The sequence below is a fragment of the Tamandua tetradactyla genome, chromosome 7, assembly GCF_023851605.1.
Source record: "Tamandua tetradactyla isolate mTamTet1 chromosome 7, mTamTet1.pri, whole genome shotgun sequence".
Lineage (NCBI taxonomy): Eukaryota > Metazoa > Chordata > Mammalia > Pilosa > Myrmecophagidae > Tamandua > Tamandua tetradactyla.
Window position 1 is genome coordinate 56,432,405 of NC_135333.1, and position 22,809 is coordinate 56,455,213.

At 39.9% G+C, this 22,809-nt stretch overlaps 1 protein-coding gene across 10 annotated transcripts in view; it reads left to right on the forward strand.

Annotated features, from left to right (window-relative positions):
* SFMBT2 (Scm like with four mbt domains 2) overlaps positions 1-22,809 on the forward strand; it is a 260,454-nt gene that overhangs the window by 223,963 nt on the left and 13,682 nt on the right. For all 10 annotated transcript variants that reach the window (XM_077169475.1, XM_077169466.1, XM_077169470.1 and 7 more), the window contains 4 exons: positions 8,906-9,081; positions 12,209-12,375; positions 12,715-12,978; positions 13,859-13,987. In XM_077169475.1, coding sequence (XP_077025590.1) covers positions 8,906-9,081; positions 12,209-12,375; positions 12,715-12,978; positions 13,859-13,987 — 736 coding nt within the window. The remainder of the gene's footprint in view (positions 1-8,905; positions 9,082-12,208; positions 12,376-12,714; positions 12,979-13,858; positions 13,988-22,809) is intronic.

Here is a 22,809-nt window from a genome sequence, read left to right on the forward strand (position 1 = left end):
CTTTCTTTCTTCTCCTTCTGGGACTCCCACACTGTTGTATATTGGTGCACTTGATGGTGTCCCACAGGTTCCTTAGGCTCTGTTTACTTTTCTTCATTCTTTCTTCTTTCTGCTCCTTGGACTGAATGATTTCAATTGTCCTATCTTCAAGTTCTTTGATTCTTTCTTCTGCTAGGTCCAATCTGCTGTTGAATCCCCTCTAGGAAATTTTAAATTTCTGTTGGTGTGGTCTTCAGCTCCATTTGGTCCTTTTCATAATTTCCATCTCTATGTTAATGTTCTCTTTGTGTTTATATGCTGTTTTCCTGATTTCTTTAGTTTTTTGTCTGTTTTTTTCCTTTAGCTCTTTGAGTATATTTAGGACCTTTTTAAAAATGTCTTTGCAGATTTGTCCCAGGTCTGGTCCTCCTCATTGATGGTTTCTAATGCTTTATTCTTCTTCTTTGCCAGACCATCGCTTCTAATTTCTTTGTATGTTTTATACCCTATTGTTAAAATCTGGACATTTTGATATTTCAATATGTTATTGCTGGAATTTAGACTTCGAGGCATCTGTTCCTTAAGCTTGTATCCAGCTAGTGTTATGACAGAGCTTTCCTTGAATGTCAGGAGCTAACAAAAAGGAAGAAAGAAAACCCCTTTCTCAAAATTTTCACATGAACATGTGCAAGTGGTCTCCTTCAGTGTTTACCCAAACAATGACTTTCGAGAATATCTCCAGGCCAAAGTTTCCAGTCCTCCCTGGTCCTTTCCATACATGCCTCTTGTCTTGGGCATTTGTATGTGGCTCTGGGAATTCCCCCATTTACAAGAATACAGATGTCTCCTCTTCTCTAGGAAACAGCATCCTCACAGTCCCGAGCCCTGTATCGGATGTCCTCCCAGCAGTCCCTTGCCCCAGGCAGCACAGCTTGTTCTGTAGGAGAGCTCTGTGTGAACTACTTTCCTATACTCAGGGCAAGCTCTGAAACAGTGAGTCCTTTAGGCTAACACTGGATAGATTGGGCCAGCCACACACACTCCCAGTATGTGCCCAAGGGTGACTCTTTTCCTTACAGAACCAGAATTAGGGATCTGCACTGGGAGCTCAGGCCAGCTCTATGCCAAGCCAGCAAGGGGGCTGGAGAGGAACTAGCCAGGGTGCCCGAGATCCTGCTGCTTTTCAGTAGCCTTTTGTTGATTTGTTGCTCACCCCGTTACTGCAATCCTTTCCCTGTTTTCTGGAGCTTTGAGAAAGATGTTTTTACTTGTTCTTGATGGTTGTTCCAAGTTTCTGTGTGGGGCAGAGTCCCGAAGCATCTCATTCCACTCTCCGGTGCCCTAGAAGTGTTATCTGTCAGAATAAATTAATTTAGCAGAGAGGAGAACTGCATTTAAGGCATTCAGCTGTCCAGGGTGTGAGTTGCTGAATTACGATTATGGGAAGAAAGGGCATGAGATTATCTGTAGCGCATTTAGCATCTGAGATTTCTGATTATATATTTTTGCTCTACTAGAGAAGAGCCCCACTTCCACATGAGGATGGAGTATTGTCTCTGCTCTGTCTCTTACATTGGGAGAGGTATTTGACCTATAAATATCATAAAAATTAACATTATCATCTCCACTTGCCCCTCAATGATTTTTCTATTAATCCAACAGCCAGACTTAATATATTACTCCTAAAGAAATTATTACAATATTTGAACAATGTGCAAAGAGTCTCTCCTATTTTTGATCTTCAACATAAATTAAACAGAAAAAATGTACCCCTTATAGTACAGAGGAAAAAGCAGATTCTAATATAGTTTAGCTGCCATGATTCTTTTCAGCTATTCTGAAGGAGAAAATTCTTTCTTCCTGATGAATTTAAGTGTACTAAATTAGCCTATGTTATTTTGAAATTCAGGGGAAGGAATTTAGGCGATACCTTAGGAAAATAAAATAAACTCTTACTCTATGTCTCTATGTATCTAGAGACATTTAAATAGGTTTTTCAACATTGTTGTAGAATTTTCTTGGGAGAAAGAAAAGATGGTACTAACTCTTTCTTGGATGGCTTTTGTGATAACCTTTATAAAAGCCATATTGGAGGCTTAATAGATTTTTCCAGTCGTCCTTTGTTATGGTTGTTTAAAAAGGAAATATCATGATATAATTCCAGGTGAATTTAACTTCATTATCCCTTAGGCAGAGGCAAGGAGATAAAGGTAGATTTTCACATGTGTAAGTGAGACAAGTTTAGCTGTATGGAAATGTTGTTTTGGTTTCTTATTTTCATAAGTTATTTGTTTCACTTTTTTTTTTTTTTTTGCCTTTTACTCATCTCCATATTTTATGGACAGTGTCAAATGCAATATTTGGCTGTAAAGTGATTAATGTAAAAAAGGATTCCCAAACTGAGGGATTTTTCACCTGAAGAAGTTTTTTGTTGGTTCATTAGTTAGTTTATGTTTGCTTTGATCAGCTCCATGCTTCTGGCACTCCTAAAAATGTAAGCTGTCCTCCACTCCTAGCAAACATATGAACCAGGCCAGTCATTTCTGTGTACTTTAAGTTCATCAGATTATGGTGTTGAGTTTCTAGTTCAAACACAGAGCTGGGTTAGGATATTCTGAATTGGAGTTGGTCTTTCCTAAAACACACACACATTTTTGTACAGTTTCCATTCATTGAGACGAGGAAAGATTGTCATGCTTTGTGTTAATGTGAAATGGAGGAAATGAGGCAGCAGAGAGAAATTTCTGAGGCCATAAGTGTCATCATTAGACTTAAAAGCAGTGAACCAATGGCCTTACCTTAGTGTCTGGTGATTAAGAAGATATAAAATTTGAAGAAAAAGAGAACCATAACTTAGTATTGCTAGAACGGAGTAATTTCCTCATGGCATGCAAAGCTTCCTATTTCCCCAGAGTTATCAGGTTTACCTTTTAATTCTTCCCTCAAGATTCAAGAATGTAAACGCAGCTTGAAGAGCTGGAATCTTTTCTTCCCTCCCACCGCCACCCTATCTAAGGTCACAGTGTGCCATTTCGAAGATGAAAGCTGTAACATAAGCCAAACTGATGTCATCCCACTTGGACAATGCTTGAGAATTACGAATGTTCTATCAGTGTTGCTTTTTCACCCTGTATTATTTTTTGTCTTCAAACCTAGTTTGGTTTTTCTCACTTCTTAACTACTGAGAGAGAAGAGGCCATTTTTTCTCCAGCACTTTTGCTTCTCCATCTTCATATGTCTTCCTCCATATGCACACACACGTAATTCAGTCCCTTCCTTCTTGGGACAAAGACTGAAAGACCATTCCCACTTCCTTTCTGACACCCAGGAAAGAGCACTCTCTTCTTTCCTTCCTGTCTTCTTTGACTTGCTTTACTGTTTGGGGCTTGGTTTTCAAAACATGTGTCTGAGACTAGCATTTCCCTTCTTGTGTGGAGACAAGAAAATTACATTCTTACTTTCAGATTTATCTGGAACCTCAGCCATCCAAAAGTGCTAAGGAAAGAAACAGAAACAGTCCTTAAAAATAAAAAAGGAACCAGAGTTCTCTTCTCTGAGGACCGCTTGAAAAGTTCTCCTCCTTGCTAGAGAACTTCCTTGCAACTCTGCCTGTCCCACCCCATCTTTTTTATTGTCTTTGCTCTTTATCACTTCCAATCCAATGATCTGTTCTGTTCTTTCGTTTCTCCTTTTTTTTGGCCTGCTTTCTTTCTGAGATGAATCATAATGCCCATGATGTCTAAAACAGTAGACAGTTTTCTACTGTCTACTAATTTCATTGTCTTTCTGATATTTTCCTTTTACATGTTCTTCTCAGAACTTGTACTGCCTGCTTTTAAAACCTTATCTTTTACAGAAGTCTTGCTGGGTAGCTGTGTTGCCCCATCACCTCCGAAAAAATATTTAACAAATTATGTGGCTGAGTGTTTTTAAGTAAAAGGTATCATTCCATGCTTATATTATTCTCTTCACGTAGCCTGCCCACAAAATTATGTCACTGGTATTACTTTAAAAAAAAAAAGCCTTTTATGGCAGATAAAACTGTAAAAGTGTTATTTTCACTTTCAGTACAATAAGGGACAGAGTAAGGAGTTCGGGATTGTAGCTTTGCGTCATCGCCTGGATGTTCTGTGATGCGGAACCTGCATCTGCCCTCCCCATGCCTCCATGTCAGGCAGGTGGAGCTACAAATCCCCGCCTATACTTGCTAGAACAATATGTAAGGATCAAGTAATGTAGAGTCCTGAAGAACAGTGTTCTAGGTTGCTAGCTACCAGAATGCAATATACCAGAAACGGAATGGCTTTTAAAAGGGGAAATTTAATAAGTCACTAGTTTACAGTTCTAAGGCCGAGAAAATGTCCCAATTAAAACAAGTCTATAGAAATGTCCAATCAAAGGCATCCATCCAGGAAAAGATACCTTGGTTCAAGAAGGCCGATGAAGTTCAGGGTTTCTCTCTCAAGTGAGAAGGCACATGGCAAACACAGTCAGGGCTTCTCTCTCGGCTGGAAGGGCACGTGGCAAACATGGCGTCATCTGCTAGCTTTCTCTCCTGGCTTCTGGTTTCATGAAGCTCCCCGGGAAGCGTTTTCCTTCTTCATCTCCAAAGGTCGCTGGCTGGTGGACTCTCTCCTTCATGGTGCTGCATTTTCTGCTCTCTCTGAATCTCTTCCTTTCTCCAAAATGTTTCCTAGTTTATAGGACTCCAGTAAACTATTCGAGACTCACCCAAATGGGTGGAAACACATCTCTCCTAATCTGGTTTAACAACCACTCTTGATTGGGTTACCTCTCCAGGGAGATGATCTAATTACATACAGTATTGAATAGGGATTATTCTGCCTTTACGAAATGAGATTTAGATTAAAATATGGCTTTTCTAGGGGACATACATCCTTTCAAACCAGCATAAACATATAGCTGACAGTATTCTATAAATGTAGTCATACCAATAAATCTCAGCCATCTGGTAAAAACTTAGAGCTGCCCTTTGCCTGTCTTTCTTTGTAGGCTAACTTCTTGAGATATTTTAGTGTTTCTTTGTTTAAAAGAAAAAAAAAACAACTTGTTTGAACAATTGCCTTAATTTGTCAACCTTCTCTGATCAAGCAAGCTAATTTATTGGTTCAAGCTGGAAATGGGTGTTTCGGAGAGATTTTCCTCAGCATTAAAGTACTACCTGAAGTATGTGCCTGCTGTACTAAACCAATAACACTCAAAAATACTTATTTGATGTAAGGTATATTATATATTAAGCTTAATGTATATGTAGTTTTTATATAACCTTTTCTATTGTGGTAAAACATAAAACATAAAATTTATCATTTTAACCATTTTAAAGTTGCAATTCAGTGGCTTTTGGTACATTTATGATGTTGTACAGCCATTACACTATCTAGTTCCAGAGCATTTTCATCACCCCAAGAGGAAACTCCCATACCTGTGAAGTACTTACTGTTTTACCTTCCCTTAGCCCCTGAAAACCACTGACCGGCTTTCTGAATTTATGCATTTGCTTATTCTGGGTATTTCATAAAAATGGAATCATACATTAAATGATTTTTTGTTTCTGGCTTCTTTCATATAGCATATTTTTAATGTTCCTACATGTTATCATGTCATTTCCCAGTCCCAGTCCTGGTATTAGCCATTTTTCCAAGAGGACTTTATTAATTTAATTTTTCGTTCTTGAACAAAGTAGTATTTAGAAACCAAGATCTGCTTTCTAGGTATGCACACAGCTATTAACATGTCACTGCCCCCAGGCTCTCAATCAGTATTTCATTGCCTTTATGGCTCAATGTACATTTATTTTCTATCATGTCATTTAAAAATGCCTATTGTGAAATGATCTCAAACTTACAGAGAAGCCACAAGTACAGAATAAAGTACACTTCTTTCTCCTGACTCATTTGAGAGTAAGTGGTTGGCATGATGTCCCATTACCACCAAATATTTAATTGTGTATTTCCTACAAACAAGGACATTCTCTTATATAGCCACAGTACAACCATCAACAGAAGAAAATTAATATTGATACATGACCACCATCTCCTCTAAGATTCCACTTAAGTTTCCCTAGTTATCATTATCCATTTTTTTTATGGCAAAAGCATCCAGTACAGAATCACATGTTGCATTTGGTTGCCATATCTTTTTATTCTCCTTCCATCTGGAACAGCTTCTCAGATGTTTCCTTGACTTCCATAAACATGACACTTTTGAAGATCATAGGCCACCTATTTTGCTGAATGCCACTTCATTTTGGATTTATTTAATGCTTCCTCATTATTGGATTCTGGTTATGCATCTTCAGCAGGAATATCACAGAAGAAATGTTGCATTTTTCTTGCTGTATCCAATCTGGTACCACACAATTTCAGTTTGTTTCATCCTAGTGATGCTATGATCATTTAATTAACATGATGCATGCCAGGCTTCTCCCCTGAGAAGGTAGTATTTGGAGTGATAATTTGATACTGTTCTTATCCCATTCCTTATCAAGCTTTCAGTTTATTCATCCATTCATTTATATTGCATTGAAATCATAATCCATTATTATCATCATTTATTTTGGCATCCAGATTGTCTCAGATTAGGCCAGTGGGAACTGCATCAAGCTAGCCTTTATGTCTGTTTCATGTTTCTCCATCATTCTTTGATAGTTTTTCACTTCTGACCCCACAAGATAGTCCCAGCTCATCTCATCATTTCACAGTCCCAGTTCTGGAATTAGCCATCTTTCCAAGGTTTTATTTTATTTATTTTTTATTCTTGTACAAATTGGTATTTAGACAGTAAGGTCTGGCCTCAAGTAGGCTCATGGCTATTAGGGTGTCACTGCCCCCAGGATTTCAACAGATAGACACACATATGTATGTGTGTGCATAAGTACCTGAATGCATATTTGCATAAGTACCTGAATGCACACATACATAGATAATCACATTTATATTCATTTTTATTTCTGTAATTTTTGAAAGTTAAGGTCCCCAAGATTACCCCACATTCTTAGATTTGCTAGGAAGACTCACTCAATTCAGCATATAGTTGTACTCCTGGCTAAGATTTATTACAGCAATGAAGTAGGAATGCATAGTTGGCTTATAAGGAAAAATGACCCAGGCAGAATCTGGAAGAGTCCATTTCCAGGCATCCTTATGCTCTCTTCCTGCCTTGAAAGTGTACCCGGAGGATACTACAAAACAGCAACACATGCTCAGGGTTTCTCCCAGGGAAGGCCATTAGAGACTCATCATCAGGGTCTGGTCACACAAGCACCCTCTGCCTGGCCTGGACCAGAATTCCAGAAGCCAGGAAGGACAGAGTCGTCTGGCATCAACCACACTGTTTGCACCATCAGCCCAGGCACAGCCAATACCCTCACCACTTCAGAAATCCAAATTCTCAGCCACCAGCCCCTCTAAATTCTTTGTCATGTTGGTAGGTGAGATGGGGTGGTGGTAGCATTTTCGTGTTTTTCTAAATAGTTGTGCCTTATTCAAAAAAGATAAACAGCACTGGACTTTCCTTTGTTCTTTCAGCCATGGAAAAGACTGAAGAGACTTAATTAATATTTAAATATCATGGGAGTAAAGTAACCATCCCTGTAAAGCATTATTAGTTGTATTTTTAGGCTTCCCCTACCATAAAATAAATTCATTGTGGGTGAATACAAAAGGTGTTCAAATTTTCAGATCTTGTTTTATGGTACCTTGGAAAACTTTTGGTAGAAAACTTCAATATCCTTCTAGTTTTCCTGAAGAGGGAAAACACAAATGATGGCCCCAGAGAAATCTTAACAGACTAAAGACCAAGAAAGGGGAAAATTTTAGCTATGCTCAGAAGGACAAACAGCTTCATAGTTGGGGTTGAGGGGTTGGCACACTGTCCCTCCTACCTGCGCTTGAAGTATGCAGGTGAAGATCCAGTGTGAGGCCCTTCCGCTGGGTGGACTGCATTGGAGAGAGGAACCCCAGTCTGTGGCAGGGGAGCACTGCAAGGGCAGAGGACCTCCCTGGGAGCAGGTCTCTAGTTCACTCAACAGTTTTCACTTTCCTCACCTAGAGGATGAGACCCATGGTTACCCTAAGGGGGCCAGAAATCTTTGAAGGCTTTATCTTTTCACGTTGCCCCTTCTTACCTAAGAAGTACTGAAGCCCTTTTCCTTAACCTTTGATAATTCACCAGGGGTCCAGTATGGTCTGGTGAGGATTAAACTAGAGCCATTTTGTTTAGTCTCAGTGGTAGGGTATCCTTGCTGATTCCACTGGTTTCTCACTTAGAGGGCTGCTGAGCATTTTTCTGTCAGTCTCGTTTGCTTTTTCTTTTAAAACCCATTGTGTTCCTCTCCTTTGGAATGTGGCCTCGCTTACCAGCTTGCCATTCTTATCACTTTTCTGCCCAGATGCCATTTATGAATAATGGAAATTGCCCCCATTTCAACAATATGGAATAAGATCTTGACAATGGTATTACTTCAGTGTTCTAAATTTGCATGGTCCTCAAGGCAGAAGCATGATACCTTCTGCACTCATTTTTTCAAAAATTACATATTTTAGCAGCAGGAAAATGTACATTCTCTTTTGTAATCTTCAGTTTGAGAATTATGCCCATTACCTACACTAATATTTGGTGTTCAGTTATATATAGCACAATGAGAATGTGCTAAATGGAAGTCTTTATTGCAGCGGATTCTGTTTCAGCACTATTATTTCAGGTATTGTGCACAATGCAGAGCCTTCTTTAAGATAAGTTTGTGAGATCATTAGGAACTATAGAAGCAATTAAAGTGAAAATCACTCACAGTACACTCTGCTGTTAGAAAGTAAAGTGGCTCCTTGTGGAATATGCTGTACAAAATATTCACCTTTGCCAAATAATCAGTTGGTCATACCATTGCTTTTCCTTCCTTCCTTTCTAGGTACCGAGGCAAAACATACAGGGCTGTGGTGAAAATCGTAAGAACATCAGACCAAGTAGCAGATTTCTGCAGACGAGTTTGTTCCAAGCTAGAATGCTGTCCAAATTTGTTTAGCCCTGTTCTGGTTTCTGAAAACTGCCCAGAGAACTGTTCCATTCACACCAAAACCAAATACAGTAAGTACAAACAGTGAAGGAAAAAACAAACTGAGATCCATGTATTTGGTCTTTTCTTTTTAGAACCTTAAGGTAGTTTTTCCTTAGGAATTACTGAGTTTAATTGGTTTGTTAATGCTGCCAGAAAGCAATATACCAGAAATGGAATGCCTTTTAAAAAAGAGATTTAATAAGTTGTAAGTTCATAGTTGTAAAGCCATAAAAATGTCCAAATTAAGGCATCCAGAGAAAGATACCTCAACCTAAGAAAGACCGATGAGTCCAGAACACCTCTGTCAGCTGGGAAGGCATGTGGTTGGCATCTTCTGGGGTCTTTGGCTTCTGGTTTCAAACAGCTTCCCCAGGGGCATTATCTTTCTGCATCTCCAAACATCTGGATCTTGTGTTGGCTCTCTCTGTCAGCTCCGAACTCTCTCCAAAATGTTTTCCCTTTTAAAGGACTCTAGTAAAACTCATTAAGATGCACCTTGAATGGGTGGAGTCACATCTCCATCAAAAGGCCGTATCCACATTAGGTGTGTCACATCTCCATGGAATTCATCTAACCAAAAGGTAACAACCACAATTGAGTGAATCAGTCTCCGTGGAAACAATCTAATCAAAGGTTTCCACCCTAAATAATAAGTCTGGCCCCCAGGGGAAACATGTGTACCATAATCTGTGTCACCCTTGCTTATCCACATTCCTCAAAACTCACTAGTGAAGTGGTTCAGGGATTTAGAAACACTCATCCCCTGGTTTGTCCCATCTGTCTTGGCTTCTCCACCATTATGCATAATTCAGAGTTCTTACCTCCTGCTCATTCCATTTTTGCTCCATCCTCTTCTCATCAGAACTTTGCTCACCTTGGGTACTTGCCTTTTCCATGCCCCCCAACTTGGGACCTCTGCCTTCTGTCGATGGCCTCACCAAAGCCCTGTCCCTCTTCCCTCTGAAGACCCTCTTCTCCATCCTTGTTCACCACTCCTAGATGCCTCCATCTTAACTGTTTCAAACTCAGAAACCTTCCCCTCCGGTGCTCACCTTCTGATCTTTCTACAACTCTTCTCAGTTGTCTCTAACCCAAAGAGCAGGCTGCTTCCTGGTCACAGTGACCAGGAAGCTGCCCTGCCAGCCAGTGGACCAGGCTGACATCTAGGAAATTACAGGAACCTGTGGAATCTGAATATACTTGAAACACTATGCAGAATGTAAATTTCCTTCTCTTACATGTATAGTTAAAAACCTATCTTCCACTCCCAGTTGTGCTAAAAGTCAGCCATCCTCTCTGTCCTTCTGTGCCCAGGTTCAGCATGCAGGGGCCTTGGGCAGGTGGTAGAGTATCTCCCAGTGTCCTCCAAAGAACTTGTTTCCATATCCCATTACAGTGGGCCAGAGGAGTGATTCACTGAAGCAGGCTGCTCAGCAGCAGATGTCCCCGAATAAAAGAGGAATTAACTGAGGGTTCAACTTGGCCTCGAACGTTTACCTTTAAACTGACTTCTACTTCCAAGCTGTGGAACAGGGGAAGAGAAGTAGGGTTGTACACCTCAAATTAAACACAAATAATAAAATGCATCCAAAGATTTTTTTTGGATCTGGTATTGTAAAACCACAAAACCATTAAATCCCTTGAGTCATCTTGCAATGAATATTGCTTAATGATTAAACTAAAGGATCAAGGAGAGGATGATACAACAATATTTAGATGGAACTGAGAGTGGTAAGGAGTCTTAATTCTAAGGCTCTGAAAATGTTCCACATCTTCAGGCGCATTCAGTAAACCCAGATCTGGATTCCAGAGTCCTACTTCTGAAAATAAAACCAGAATTGGCACGCTACTTGGGATTTTTGGGTGAAGCAGCATTCATTCAGCAGTACTTCGCAGGTGCCCATCAAAGGCGTGGATCCAGTAGAACTGGAGATGACCATATTTCATGTTCTCATACAACCAGCCTCTGTCAGGAAGCTAATTAGAGCATGCATTTGCTATCTGCAGCAGGTGCATTTTTTCTGTGAGTCATGTGGCTGCTATTATGTGTTTTTTTGGCTGTTTTTATAACTGTTGTCTTTATGTTTGGCCAAATTCAAGCAAGATGTATAGGAAATAGAAGATGTTATCCAGAAGGAAACCTATGCTAGTTAGTCTCAATGGTCTCATTTTACATATAAGGAAATCAAGGTCTAGAAAGGTCAGGTAACTTACCCATGTAATGCAGATAACGGCACAGCAGTTTAGGGATATATCGAAACCACACTCCACTGCAAGGTGTGGGAAGGCTGTGTAAGCTCGGGGCCACTCATTTTGATTTTTCTTTTTGTCTCACTCCATCTGAAGATAAAGCCCCCTCTGCTATATTTTGCTCTTTTATGGAAATAAGGGGGTTATGGAGTGGGACCTGGTGAGCCTTTGGTTAATGAGTAAGTTTGCCTTGATCATAATCATAGTTGAATACTAAAATCTTAGTAGTGGTTTTCATTCATTGATTATGTACTTGATTTATAAAATAAATTCTTTTTGAAAATTGCTTATTCATGTTTAACTAATGCTCTAAGTGTTGACGTAAATAATGTATTTCTGCTGTAGATTCAGAACTAGTGAACATCTCCAATGAATAAGAGGAGAATAAATTATGTAACAGATAAGGAATGCTCCTGGAGAGAAAAAGAGGTGCTCATTAATTTGCCCTGTATTTTTAAGGTCACTAGTTTGACTCAGCCAGATCAAGAGGGAGGAAAATAAGTTGTGACAAGGGACAAGGACACTTCTTGATGGTTATTCTTCAAGATTCAGACTTGGGGAACAGTTAGAGCACTCCAGTGGAAAATAATAGCCACCACTGTATGCGCTATTTAGGGCAGGGATGGAGCAGAAAGTAAATTCAATGAACACCATGGACACATTTTGCTGTCTCCCTTCTAAACTAGAGGGCATTGGAGAAATATTCTATCTCTGTTAAACTGTTTTCTTAGAATTACTTCCTGAGGTATAAATAAATGTCAAGACAGAATGGTCTCCCTGTCTCCTTTTCTTTTTCCCTTTCTCCCCGCTCTCTCTTTCTATTCTCTCTTTCTACCCATGTATGTACCTCTCTGTGGGTGGGTGTGTAGCCTTTAAAAAAGTTTTTAATCATCTTCCTCACTGTAGCCTACTATTATGGAAAGAGGAAGAAGATCATTAAGCCCCCCATTGGGGAAAACAACGTGGAAAGCGGACACCCCAAGCCAGCCAGACGCAGGAAAAGACGGAAATCCATTTTTGTGCAGAAGAAACGACGATCTTCCACAGTGGACTTCACCACGGGCTCGGGAGAAGTATGTCCTACTCAAAACATACCTTCCCCCATTCCCCGCTGATTGCTGGCCCCCGCTGGCCAGTGAGACCGCCTTCCACGGAGGGCTGCGCTGAAGCTGGAAGCTCGGCGCATAGCAACATAAAGAAAATGGATCTGGCCACCTTAGCTAGGAAGGTGCTACCTTGGAGGTATGTGAGGTCCTCAAAGGCCTCCTGGGACAGACGGCGCTAAGGGGTGTGCTCAGGGCCACCTTGGGAAGGAAAGCCGGAACGGGGTGGAAGCCCGAGGGGTTCAGTCCACCCGGTTTAGTGGCTAAGGGTCTCCCCTCAAGCTCGTCTATGTCTTCCCCTTCTCCTAGGAAAGTGAAGAGGAGGACCCAGATGCCTTGGAAGATGACACGGGGAGTGAGGAGACCAGCTCGGAGCTCCGGGATGACCAGACGGACACCTCCTCCGCCGAGGTGCCCACCGTCCGCCCCCGGAGGGCCGCCACCCTGCGCAGCAGCACGGAGCCCGAGCGACGCCCCCCAGTGGAGAGACCGCGCAGGGTCCGGAAGGCGGTGGCGCCCTCTCACGCCCCGGGGGAGGAGAAGAGCGCGCAGGCCAGACCCGAGGCTGCAGAGGTACAGGTGGCACGAGCCCTGAACCGACCAGGTCATGGGAGGCCAGAGTTTGCATCTCAGTTTTAAGAAGATAACCCATTGGAATTCAGATCCTTGATTTGGGGAAACTTGTTTAAAATGCCCCAAATGCTAGCAGCTGCTCTAGCTGAGTTCCTGAGTTCAGGGGCAGAAGGCTTGGTGATTTCAGCCTTGACAGAGCAAGTCATTAAGCCCTCAGAGTGGAGTTCTGGGGGAAATAATAGCATCTCTTTTTCTGGAAGGCTTTAAGAGAGCAAGTGATTTCTATCAGTCTTGAGGGAGTTAGTACCCGGAGAATGCTCAGGTCCCTTTGTACACTGGGTCTCCAAAAATTCCATCTCAGCATCTGCTTTGGCCACCCTTATATTTTGCTTACCTTCCTATAGAATACCTCTGTGATGTTTTAAAATATTAATCAGTGTATCAGGATTCCACTGGACCCATAGATGATGTATGATAGGCCAAAATAATAATCTATATCATCATCATAAAAATTCAGGGGAGAGGGGACCGGCACCCTTTTGTATACGTCTAGATAAGTCCCTTGTCATCTCTTCTCACCTCTTTTAATTAGAGATGCTTCATTGGCAAGGCCAAGATTTCCCAAATGTAGGATTCAAGAACTGCTATCCCTGTGCCTTTTTTCTGCCTGGAAATGTGCACGAGACCTTGAAGGCTTATCTCAACCCTGACAAGTTACTCAGAAGTTCCCTAGAAATGGAAAGTTTCTGCAGCTTGTTCAGATGCCCAGTGAGAGACCCGAGGGAGGAGGGAGATCGTGGTCCGGGCAAGTCTGGCTCAGTTCCCGTGGGCTGTAGACGAGGAGTGGTGGGGTGAGCTCCTGCTTCTTTTCCCTCTGCAGGAAATGAAACCGGAAGAAGAAGAAAGACTTGTTCTAGAGAGCAATCCACTAGAGTGGACGGTGACTGACGTGGTGAGGTTCATTAAACTGACAGACTGCGCCCCCTTGGCCAAAATATTTCAGGAACAGGTATGGTGGTTCTGCTACAGATTCTTGGTTCTTCCCCTGCACAGCTTCACACCATGGTTTGGTGCTTCTGTGTCTCTCTGACTAATTTTCATTTAGAAGCCATTTAAAAAAAAAAATGTACAAAGTTTTCCTTAATTAATATTCTCATATCAGCAAAACCTTCAGAACATGCTTTCCTTAGTAGTAGTAAAATCACAGCATTTTTCAGATGGAAAGGATATTAAAATTCACCTGCCAACCCCAGTTGTGTAGTTAAAGTACTGCCATGTTTTTCTCACTTCTGAAGCTTTTCCTTTCCTCCATCACCAAACGCACCTCCTTTCCTTCATTTTTTTTTTTTTTTTTTTTTTTAACATGGGCAGGCACCTGGGAATCGAACCCAGGTCTCCGGCATGGCAGGTGAGAACTCTGCCTGCTGAGTCACCGTGGCCCTCGCCTTTCATTCATTTTTATGTTTACTTCCTCACACCTTCCTTTCATTGCTTACTCACTCACCACCCTCATCAGACAGGGAACTAGCATTTGCTGAGTCATGCTTAGAAGAGTTCATTCATCTGGAGGAGAGGTTGGTGAACTCATCAGTGTCAATAATATTTACTTTACATTTGAAACAAAATTTTTAAAATATTTTAATTTACATACAGTAGACTTCACCCTTTGTGACGTCCAATTCTATAGGTTTGAAAACATACAGAGAAATAGATACAGCAGTAATGGAACAGAGCAGTTCTTTTGCCCCAAAATGGCCCTTTATAGTCCACCCTTCCTATCACCCCCAACCCCAGTGCCTACTCATTTGTTTCCCATGTCTGTAATTTTGTCTTTTCTAGAATGTCATATAAATGAAGTCATACCGTACATCCATGGCTTTTCTTTGATAATAAAGTCTTTTATTTAAGGATAATTGTGGAATCACAGGCATTTGTAAGAAATGATAGAGAGATGCACTCTTATATCCAGTGGTAACTTCTTGCAAAACTGTAGTAACATTTCTCAACCAGGATATTGACATTGATACAGTCAAGACACAAAATATTTTCATCACTGCAAAGGTCCCTCTTGTCGTCCTTTTATAAACAGACCCCTTCCTTCTCACACCCACCCCTCTTAACTACTGGCAGCCACTAATCCCTTCTCTACTTCTATCATTTTGTCATATCAAGAATGTTATATAAGTTGAAATCTATAGTATGTATCCTTTTGGGATTGGATTTTTCACTCACCATAGTTCCCCCCTGAGATCCTTCCAAGTGGTTGCAGGTATCCATAACTCCTTCCTTTTCATTGCTGAGGAGTTTTCTATGGAACACATGTACCACAGTCTGTTTAACTGGACATCTAGTTTTTCTCCAGTTTGGGGCTATAGTATACCTCGTTTTATTGCCCTTCTCTTTATTGCACCTCCCAGCCATTGCATTTTTTTTTTACTTTTTTTATTAATTAAAAAAATTAACAAAACATTTAGATATCGTTCTATTCTACATATACATTCAGTAATTCTTAATATCATCACATAGTTGCATATCATCATTTCTTAGTACATTTGCATCAATTTAGAAAAAGAAATAAAAAGACAACAGAAAAAGAAATAAAATGATAATAGAGAAAAAAAAGACTATACATACCATACCCCTTACCCCTCGCTTTCATTTACCACTAGCATTTCAAACTGAATTTATTTTAACATTTGTTCCCCCTATTATTTATTTTTATTCCTTATGTTCTACTCTTCTGTTGATATAGTAGCTAAAAGGAGCATCAGACATAAGGTTTTCACATTCACAGAGTCTCATTGTGAAAGCTATATCATTGTTCAATCATCATTAAAAAACATGGCTACTGGAACACAGCACTACATTTTCAGGCAGTTCCCTCCAGCCTCTCCACTACATCTTGAACAACAAGGTGATATCTACTTAATGCGTAAGAATAACCTCCAGTATAACCTCTCGACTCTGTTTGGAATCTCTCAGCCATTGACACTTTGTCTCATTTTACTCTTCCCCCTTTTGGTTGAGAAGTTTCTCTCAATCCTTTGATGTTAATTCTCAGCTCATTCTAGGGTTTTTCTCAGTCCCTTGATGCTGAGTCTCAGCTCATTCCAGGATCTCTGTCCCACGTTGCCAGGAAGGTCCACACCCCTGGGAGTCATGTCCCACGCAGAGAGGGGGAGGGTGGTGAGACCGCTGGTCGTGTTGGCTGGAGAGAGGGTCCACATCTGAGCAACAACCAGCCATTACATTTTTAAGAAATTGAAAGTTTGTAGCAACCCTATATCAAGTAGTGTATCCTGCCATTTTCTCCTACAGCATGTGCGCATTTTGTGTCTCTCTGTCACATTTTGGTAATTCTTACAATATTTCAAACTTTTCCATTATTATCATATCTGTTATGGTGATCTGTGATCAGCAATCGTTAATGTTACTATCATAATTGTTTGGGCTCCATGAACCATGCCCATGTAAGCCAGTGAACCTAAAAATGTTCGTGTTCCACCTGCCCCACTTACCAGCCATTCCTTGACTGTCCCTCTCCTTGGACCTCCTTAATGCACCAAGACACAACAGTATTGAAATTAGGCCAGTTAATAACCCTACACTGGCCTCTAAGTGTTCCAGAAAGGAAGAGTCACACATTTCTCACTTTAAATCAAAATCTACTAATGATTAAGCTTAGAGAGGAAGGTATGTCAAAAGCCATGGTAGGCCAGAAATATACCTCTTGCACCAAATATTTAGCCAAGTTGTGAATGCAAAGGAAAAGTTCTTGAAAGAAATTAAAATTAAAAGAAATTAAAATTGTCCAGTGAGGACACACATGATAAGAAAGTAAAACAGCCTTGTGCTGATTTGAAAGGATTATGTACCCTAGAAAAGCCATGTTTTAATCCTGATCCATTTGTGGAGGCAGCCTTTTGTTTTAATCCCTATTCAATAATACAGGCTGGAAACTTGATTAGATTATCACCACAAAGCTGTGACATGCCCAATTTGTGAGTATTAACCTTGAATTATACGCCAAGGGAGATGTGATTCCACCCATTACAGGTGGGTTTTGATTAGTTTATTGGAATCCTTTAAAAGAGAAAGCACTTTGGAAAAAGCTTGAGAATGATGAGAGCCAGAAAGAGAGCCCAGGAGCAGCCAGGGACCTTTGGAGGTAAAGAAGGAAAATGCCCCTGGGGGAGCTTCATGAAACAAGAAGCCTGGAGAGAAAGCTAACAGACATCACCATGTTTGCCATGTGTCTTTCCAGTTGAGAGAGAAACCCTGAACTTCATTGGCCTCTCTTGGTAACCTTGTTGGTGACTTAATTTGGACGTTTTTATAGACTTGCTTTAATTGGGACATTTTCTTGGCCTTATAACTGTAAACTAGCAACTTGTTAAATTCCCTTTTTAAAAAGCCATTCCATTTCTGGTATATTGCATTCCGGCAGCTAGTGAACTGGAACAAGCTTATTGCTGATATGGAGAAAGGTTGAGTGGTCTAATAGAACAAACCAGCCACAGCATTCCCTTAAGCCAAAGACTTAACCAGAGCAAGGCCCTGACTCTCTTTCTTTGAAGGCTCTGAGAGGTAAGAAAACTGAAGAAAAATTTGAAGCTAGCAGAGGTTGGTTCATGAGGTTTAAGGAAAGAAGCCATCTCTGTAACATAAAAGTGTAATGTGAAGCAGCAAGTGCTGATATAAAAGCTGCAGCAAGTTATAGCCAGAAGATCTAGCTCAGATAATTGATGAAGGTGGTGGCTACACTAAACAACAGATTTTCAGTGGAGACAAAACAGCCTTCTGTTGGAAGAAGATGCCATTTAGAACCGTCATAGCTAGAGAGGAGATGCAAATGCCTAGCTTCAAAGCCTCAAAGGTCAGGCTGACTCTCTTGTGAGGGGCTAATGTAGCTGATGACTTGAAGTTGAAGCCAATCCTCATTTACCATTCTGAAAATCCTAGAGCCCTTAAAAATTATGCTAAATCCACTCTACCTGTGCCTCTATAAATAGAACAGCAAGGCCAAGATAACAGCACATCTGTTTACAGCAAAGTTTAATGAGCATTTTAAACCTACTGTTGAGATCTACTGTTCAGAAAAACGATTCCTTTCACAATGTAACTGCTCACTGACAATGTACCTGGTCACCCAAGAGCTCTGGTGGAGATGTATGAGATGAATGTTGTCTTCATGCCTGCTAATACAACATCCATTCTGCAGTCCGTGGATCAAGGAGTCATTTCAACTTTCAAGTCTTATTATTTAAGAAATACATTTTGCAAAGCTGTAGCTACCATAGATAGTAATTCCTCTGATGGATCTGAGCACAATTGATTGTAAACCTTCTGGAAGGGATTCACCGTTTTAGATGCCATAAAGAACATCCATGTTTCATGAGGGGAGGCCAGAATATCAACATTTATAGGAATTTGGACGAAGTTGATTCCAGCCCTTATGGATGACTCTAAGGAGTTCACGACTTCAACAGAGGAATTAACTGCAGATGTCATAGAAATAGCAAGAGAACTAGAATTAGAAATGGAGCCTACTGATGTGACTGAGTTGCTGTAATCTCATGATAAAACTTTAACAAATGAGGAGGTGCTTCTTAGGGATGAAAGAAAGAGTTAATCAATGTGACCAACTTCATTCTTGTATTATTTTGAGAAATTCTACAACCACCCAGCTTTCAGCAACCACCACCCTGATCAGTCAGCAGTCATTAACATTAAGGCAACACCCTCCTCCAGCAAAGAGATTACAGTCACTGAAGACTCAAATGATGGGTAACACTTTTTAGCAATAGTACATTTTTAAGTTAAGGTATATACATTGTTATTTTAGGCAGAATGCTTTTACACACTTAACAGACTACAGTATAGTGTAAGCATAACTTATATATGCACTGGGATACAGTGTAAGCATAACTTATATATGCACTGGGAAACCAAACAATTTGTGCGACTTGCTTTACTGCAATATTTGCTTTATTGCAGTAATTTGGAACTGAACCTGCAGTATATGTGAGGTCTGCCTATATTCCTTTTTTTATGAGACCTTTTGTCATGAATGGATGTTGAATTGTTTCAAATGCTGTTTTTGCATAATTTGTTGTAATGATACAATATTTTTCTTATTTAACTTATTCATATGGTACATCACACTGATTCATTTTCAAATATTGAACCAGCCTTGTATCCCTGAAATAAACCCCACTTTATCATGGCCTAAAGTTTTTTTTATACATTGGTGGATTCTGTTTTGTAATATTTTCCTAATCTTTGCATCTCTGCTCGTAAGGGATATTGGTCTGTCGTTCACATTTTCTTTTGTTTTTTTGTACTGTCCTTGTCTGGTTTTATTATCAGGATAAGACTAAACTGATTGAAATTAAATGCGAAGTTTTCCCACCTCTTCTTTTTTTCTGAAAGAGATTGTCTAGAATTGGTATTATTTCTTTAAATGTTGAGTAGAATTCTCCAGTGAAACCATCTGAGCCTGCATATTTATTTTGGGGGAGTTTTAAATTTGTGAATTCAGTTTCCTTATTAGCTATACAGCTATTTTAATGATCTGTTTTATATTGCATGAGCTGTAGTTGGTTGTGTTTTTTTGAGAAATTGGTCCATTTTATCTAAATCACCAAATTTATGTGTGCAGAGTTATTTGTAATATTCCCATATTCTTTTGATGACTGTAAGGTCTATTGTGATAGTCCCCCTTTCATTCTTGATATTGCTAATTTGTATCTTCTCTCTTTTTTCTTTGATAATCTTGTGAAGGTTTCTCAGTTTTATTGATCTTTTTGAAGAACCAACTCTGTTTCATTGATTGTCTCTATTTTTCTAATTTCAATTTAATTGATTTTTCCTCTTATCTTTGGTATTTCCTTTCTTCTGTTTGCTTCTTTTTCTAAGTTCTTGAGTAAACACTTAGGTGATTGATTTGAGACTTTCCCTCTCTCCCAGTGTAGGCATTTAATATTATAAATTTCCCTTTCAGCACTGCCTTAGCTATGTTGTACAATTTTTCTATAACTCATGTTTTCTGTTCATTCAGTTCAATGTGTTTTTTTTTTCTTTTGAGACTTCCTCTTTGACACATGGGTTATCCTGAAATGTGTGGTTCAGTTTCCAAATATTTGGAGATTTTTCCATTATCTTTCTGTTATTGATTTCTAGTTTGAGTCTGTTATGGTCAGAGAACACACTCGGTATTATTTTAATTGTTTTCAGTTTTGTTGAGGTTTGTTTTATCACCCATAATCTGGGTGTTGAGGTTGTCCCTTCAATTAAAACACAAAGTGAAAAGAGAATTATAAGAAGTGCAAGTACTTATATGATTTGGGGATTGTTGATTTGCTACATCACCACCTTGAAAATAAATATAAAGCAGTAGGTCAATATCCTGACTAAAAATTGCCAAATGCAGCATTTGCTAGTCAGGTATTTATTATAGTGGCAATAAAAAAAAAAAGTACCATGTTCAAATACATGGCAAATGCTGATTAAACAGATTTTATTATGCTATTGTTTATCTGTTCATTCATATAGCCATTCAGCATGTATTGATTGAGCTACTGTGCACCTCAGAATATCCAAAAAAGCAGATATGAAGCACAGTCTTCTATACCAGTCTGAAGTCTTGTCTTGTTTTTACACTCAGAGGTCTGGTTTTAGCTGTAACAACATTTATCGGTTGGGCTGTTATCACAGAAGAAAGGATAGAGCTTCTCCCTCTAGGGTTCCGAGTCAGGTACAGGGGTTCAGACCATTTCCTCTGTGAAAGCTTAATAAGCTCATCTATCAATACGTCAGACAGAATTGTCAGTAATAAGGAAGAAAGTAAAAACAAAGCTAAAGAAAATAAAAACAAAGCTGATTTGAGAAAAAGACTGAAATACTGCATACACCAAGTCTTCCTTGTCTGTGCTCCCACACCCAGCTTATAACATGATCTCAGAAAGTTTTATGCCTTCCCACGTTACGACTCTATGTAATGAAACACTCCAAGTACATTATCACCTCTAGAATCGAGCAGTGGGCAAGCTCTTCCTCCAGACATCAGTTAAAAGCCTGGTTCTACATACTTACTTATTTCTTTTATAGGAGAGAAAAATAGGTAGGCTTTAATTGATACCAGTCTTGTTCATATTTCATTTTAAATCTCACATTAGGTAGTTCTCCCTGTCACAATAAAAGGCTGTTGCCCGCTGGGTGTCTGAAGTGAGGGGGCACTTGAATCCTTTTCTGTGCAATCAGACCTTCAATTACTAATTTCTGCTAATCTGGTCTACCGTCTCTTAACCCAAATGCCAAGGCTCTGATTGTCATGGGGGCTCCAGTGGGTCCCTCCAGGTGTTAATAGGAAATTCTAGATGAACTTCTGGTACTCAGAGGCTTTTTTATTCACCAGTATGGTGTAGAAATCACAGTGTATGGAATGATAATAGCTACGTGCACTCACTCCTCTGGATGTTATAAATTCAGAGACTGTCATAATCACCAGAAGCATTTGCAAAAATTCAGAACTTTCCATTAGCAAGATATATGTATATATACAAGTTATGCCAGCTGCTTAAAAATCTATGCTCTGTCATTTTGTGCTGAAAACATGCAGATTATGCAGTAAACACCATACAATCTGTAAGTAGAAAAACACAAAAGTTGAAATAAATATTGCCTGTTCATTCACCTTTTAAGAATCAAAGCTAGAGAATGAGGAAACCACCCAAATTAGTGATTTATTTTAATAAAACACTTCAAGATAGTTTACGGGTTTAGTTCAGATTTAGATTTGTCCCTGGTCTTTCTATGTCTACAGACCTCAATACTGCCATTAAGAAATTGCCAAATCTTCAACTGAACTCTAGATCAAAGTCAATTTAATTTTGCTCCAAAGTATAACTTTAATGGTGTGTATTTTATCATATTTCATTACTTAAAAATGGGTAGTCCACTTGTGAGAATCCTTGTTTTAGTGTAACAAGGAATTTGCAAGTAATTGTGAATTAGATCAGCGCATGCTTCTAAAAATTAAAGCAACTTCGAAGTCTGGTGTGTTGTCTACATAATCCTTGATAACAAAAGTTAATTTCTTTTTTCAAACTAAAGCAGAGGCTCCCAATGAGAGATGTAAGATAGACTTCCCTGACTTCTTGCAGCATTCTGTCTGCCCAGTGTGGCTTTCGTTCCCCCTTCTCCCCCTACCCTGTCATGAGAACATGGAATGGATATAGTCTCATAACTGGCTGCAGCCAGAAGAATTGGGGCTTAGGCCTGTGGCTCCACCACTGGTTGGTATCATTGATCCACACCACAGTCACAGTCCAAGAGTCATGTTGCCACATCTAGTGCCTTACAGGAGGTGACATGAAACCTTGGTGCCTGGAAATCAGAGGTATCATTCTTTCCTTGGCATCGTTTTCTTCTCAAAATATTTCTTTTATCTTGTTTAGGGAAGATGGAAAATGAGCTGAGAACCCGGAGGGGGCCACCATGTTCTCTTGGATGACTCAAATACTGTCAAACCACATTCCCACCACTTCCCACCTCAACCACCACGTCTCGGGGTTGGCTAATTCTTCCCAGATAAAAAGTGGGGTGAAGGGTCTCTGTAACTACTCAGGAAGTTTAGCCTTGTCCCGCTTTCCTACCTGTATGCTCCATCTTCCTGAAAATAGGAACTTCTGTGCAGACACATTTCAGTTCTTGTTTTCTTCTCAGTTTTATTAGTCCCACATATACAAGGGCTGCTGTGAGGGATGGGGCAAGGCCTCAGGACACGCATAGGCCAGCTCTTGAAGAGAAGTTCGAAGATGTGGGCCACGG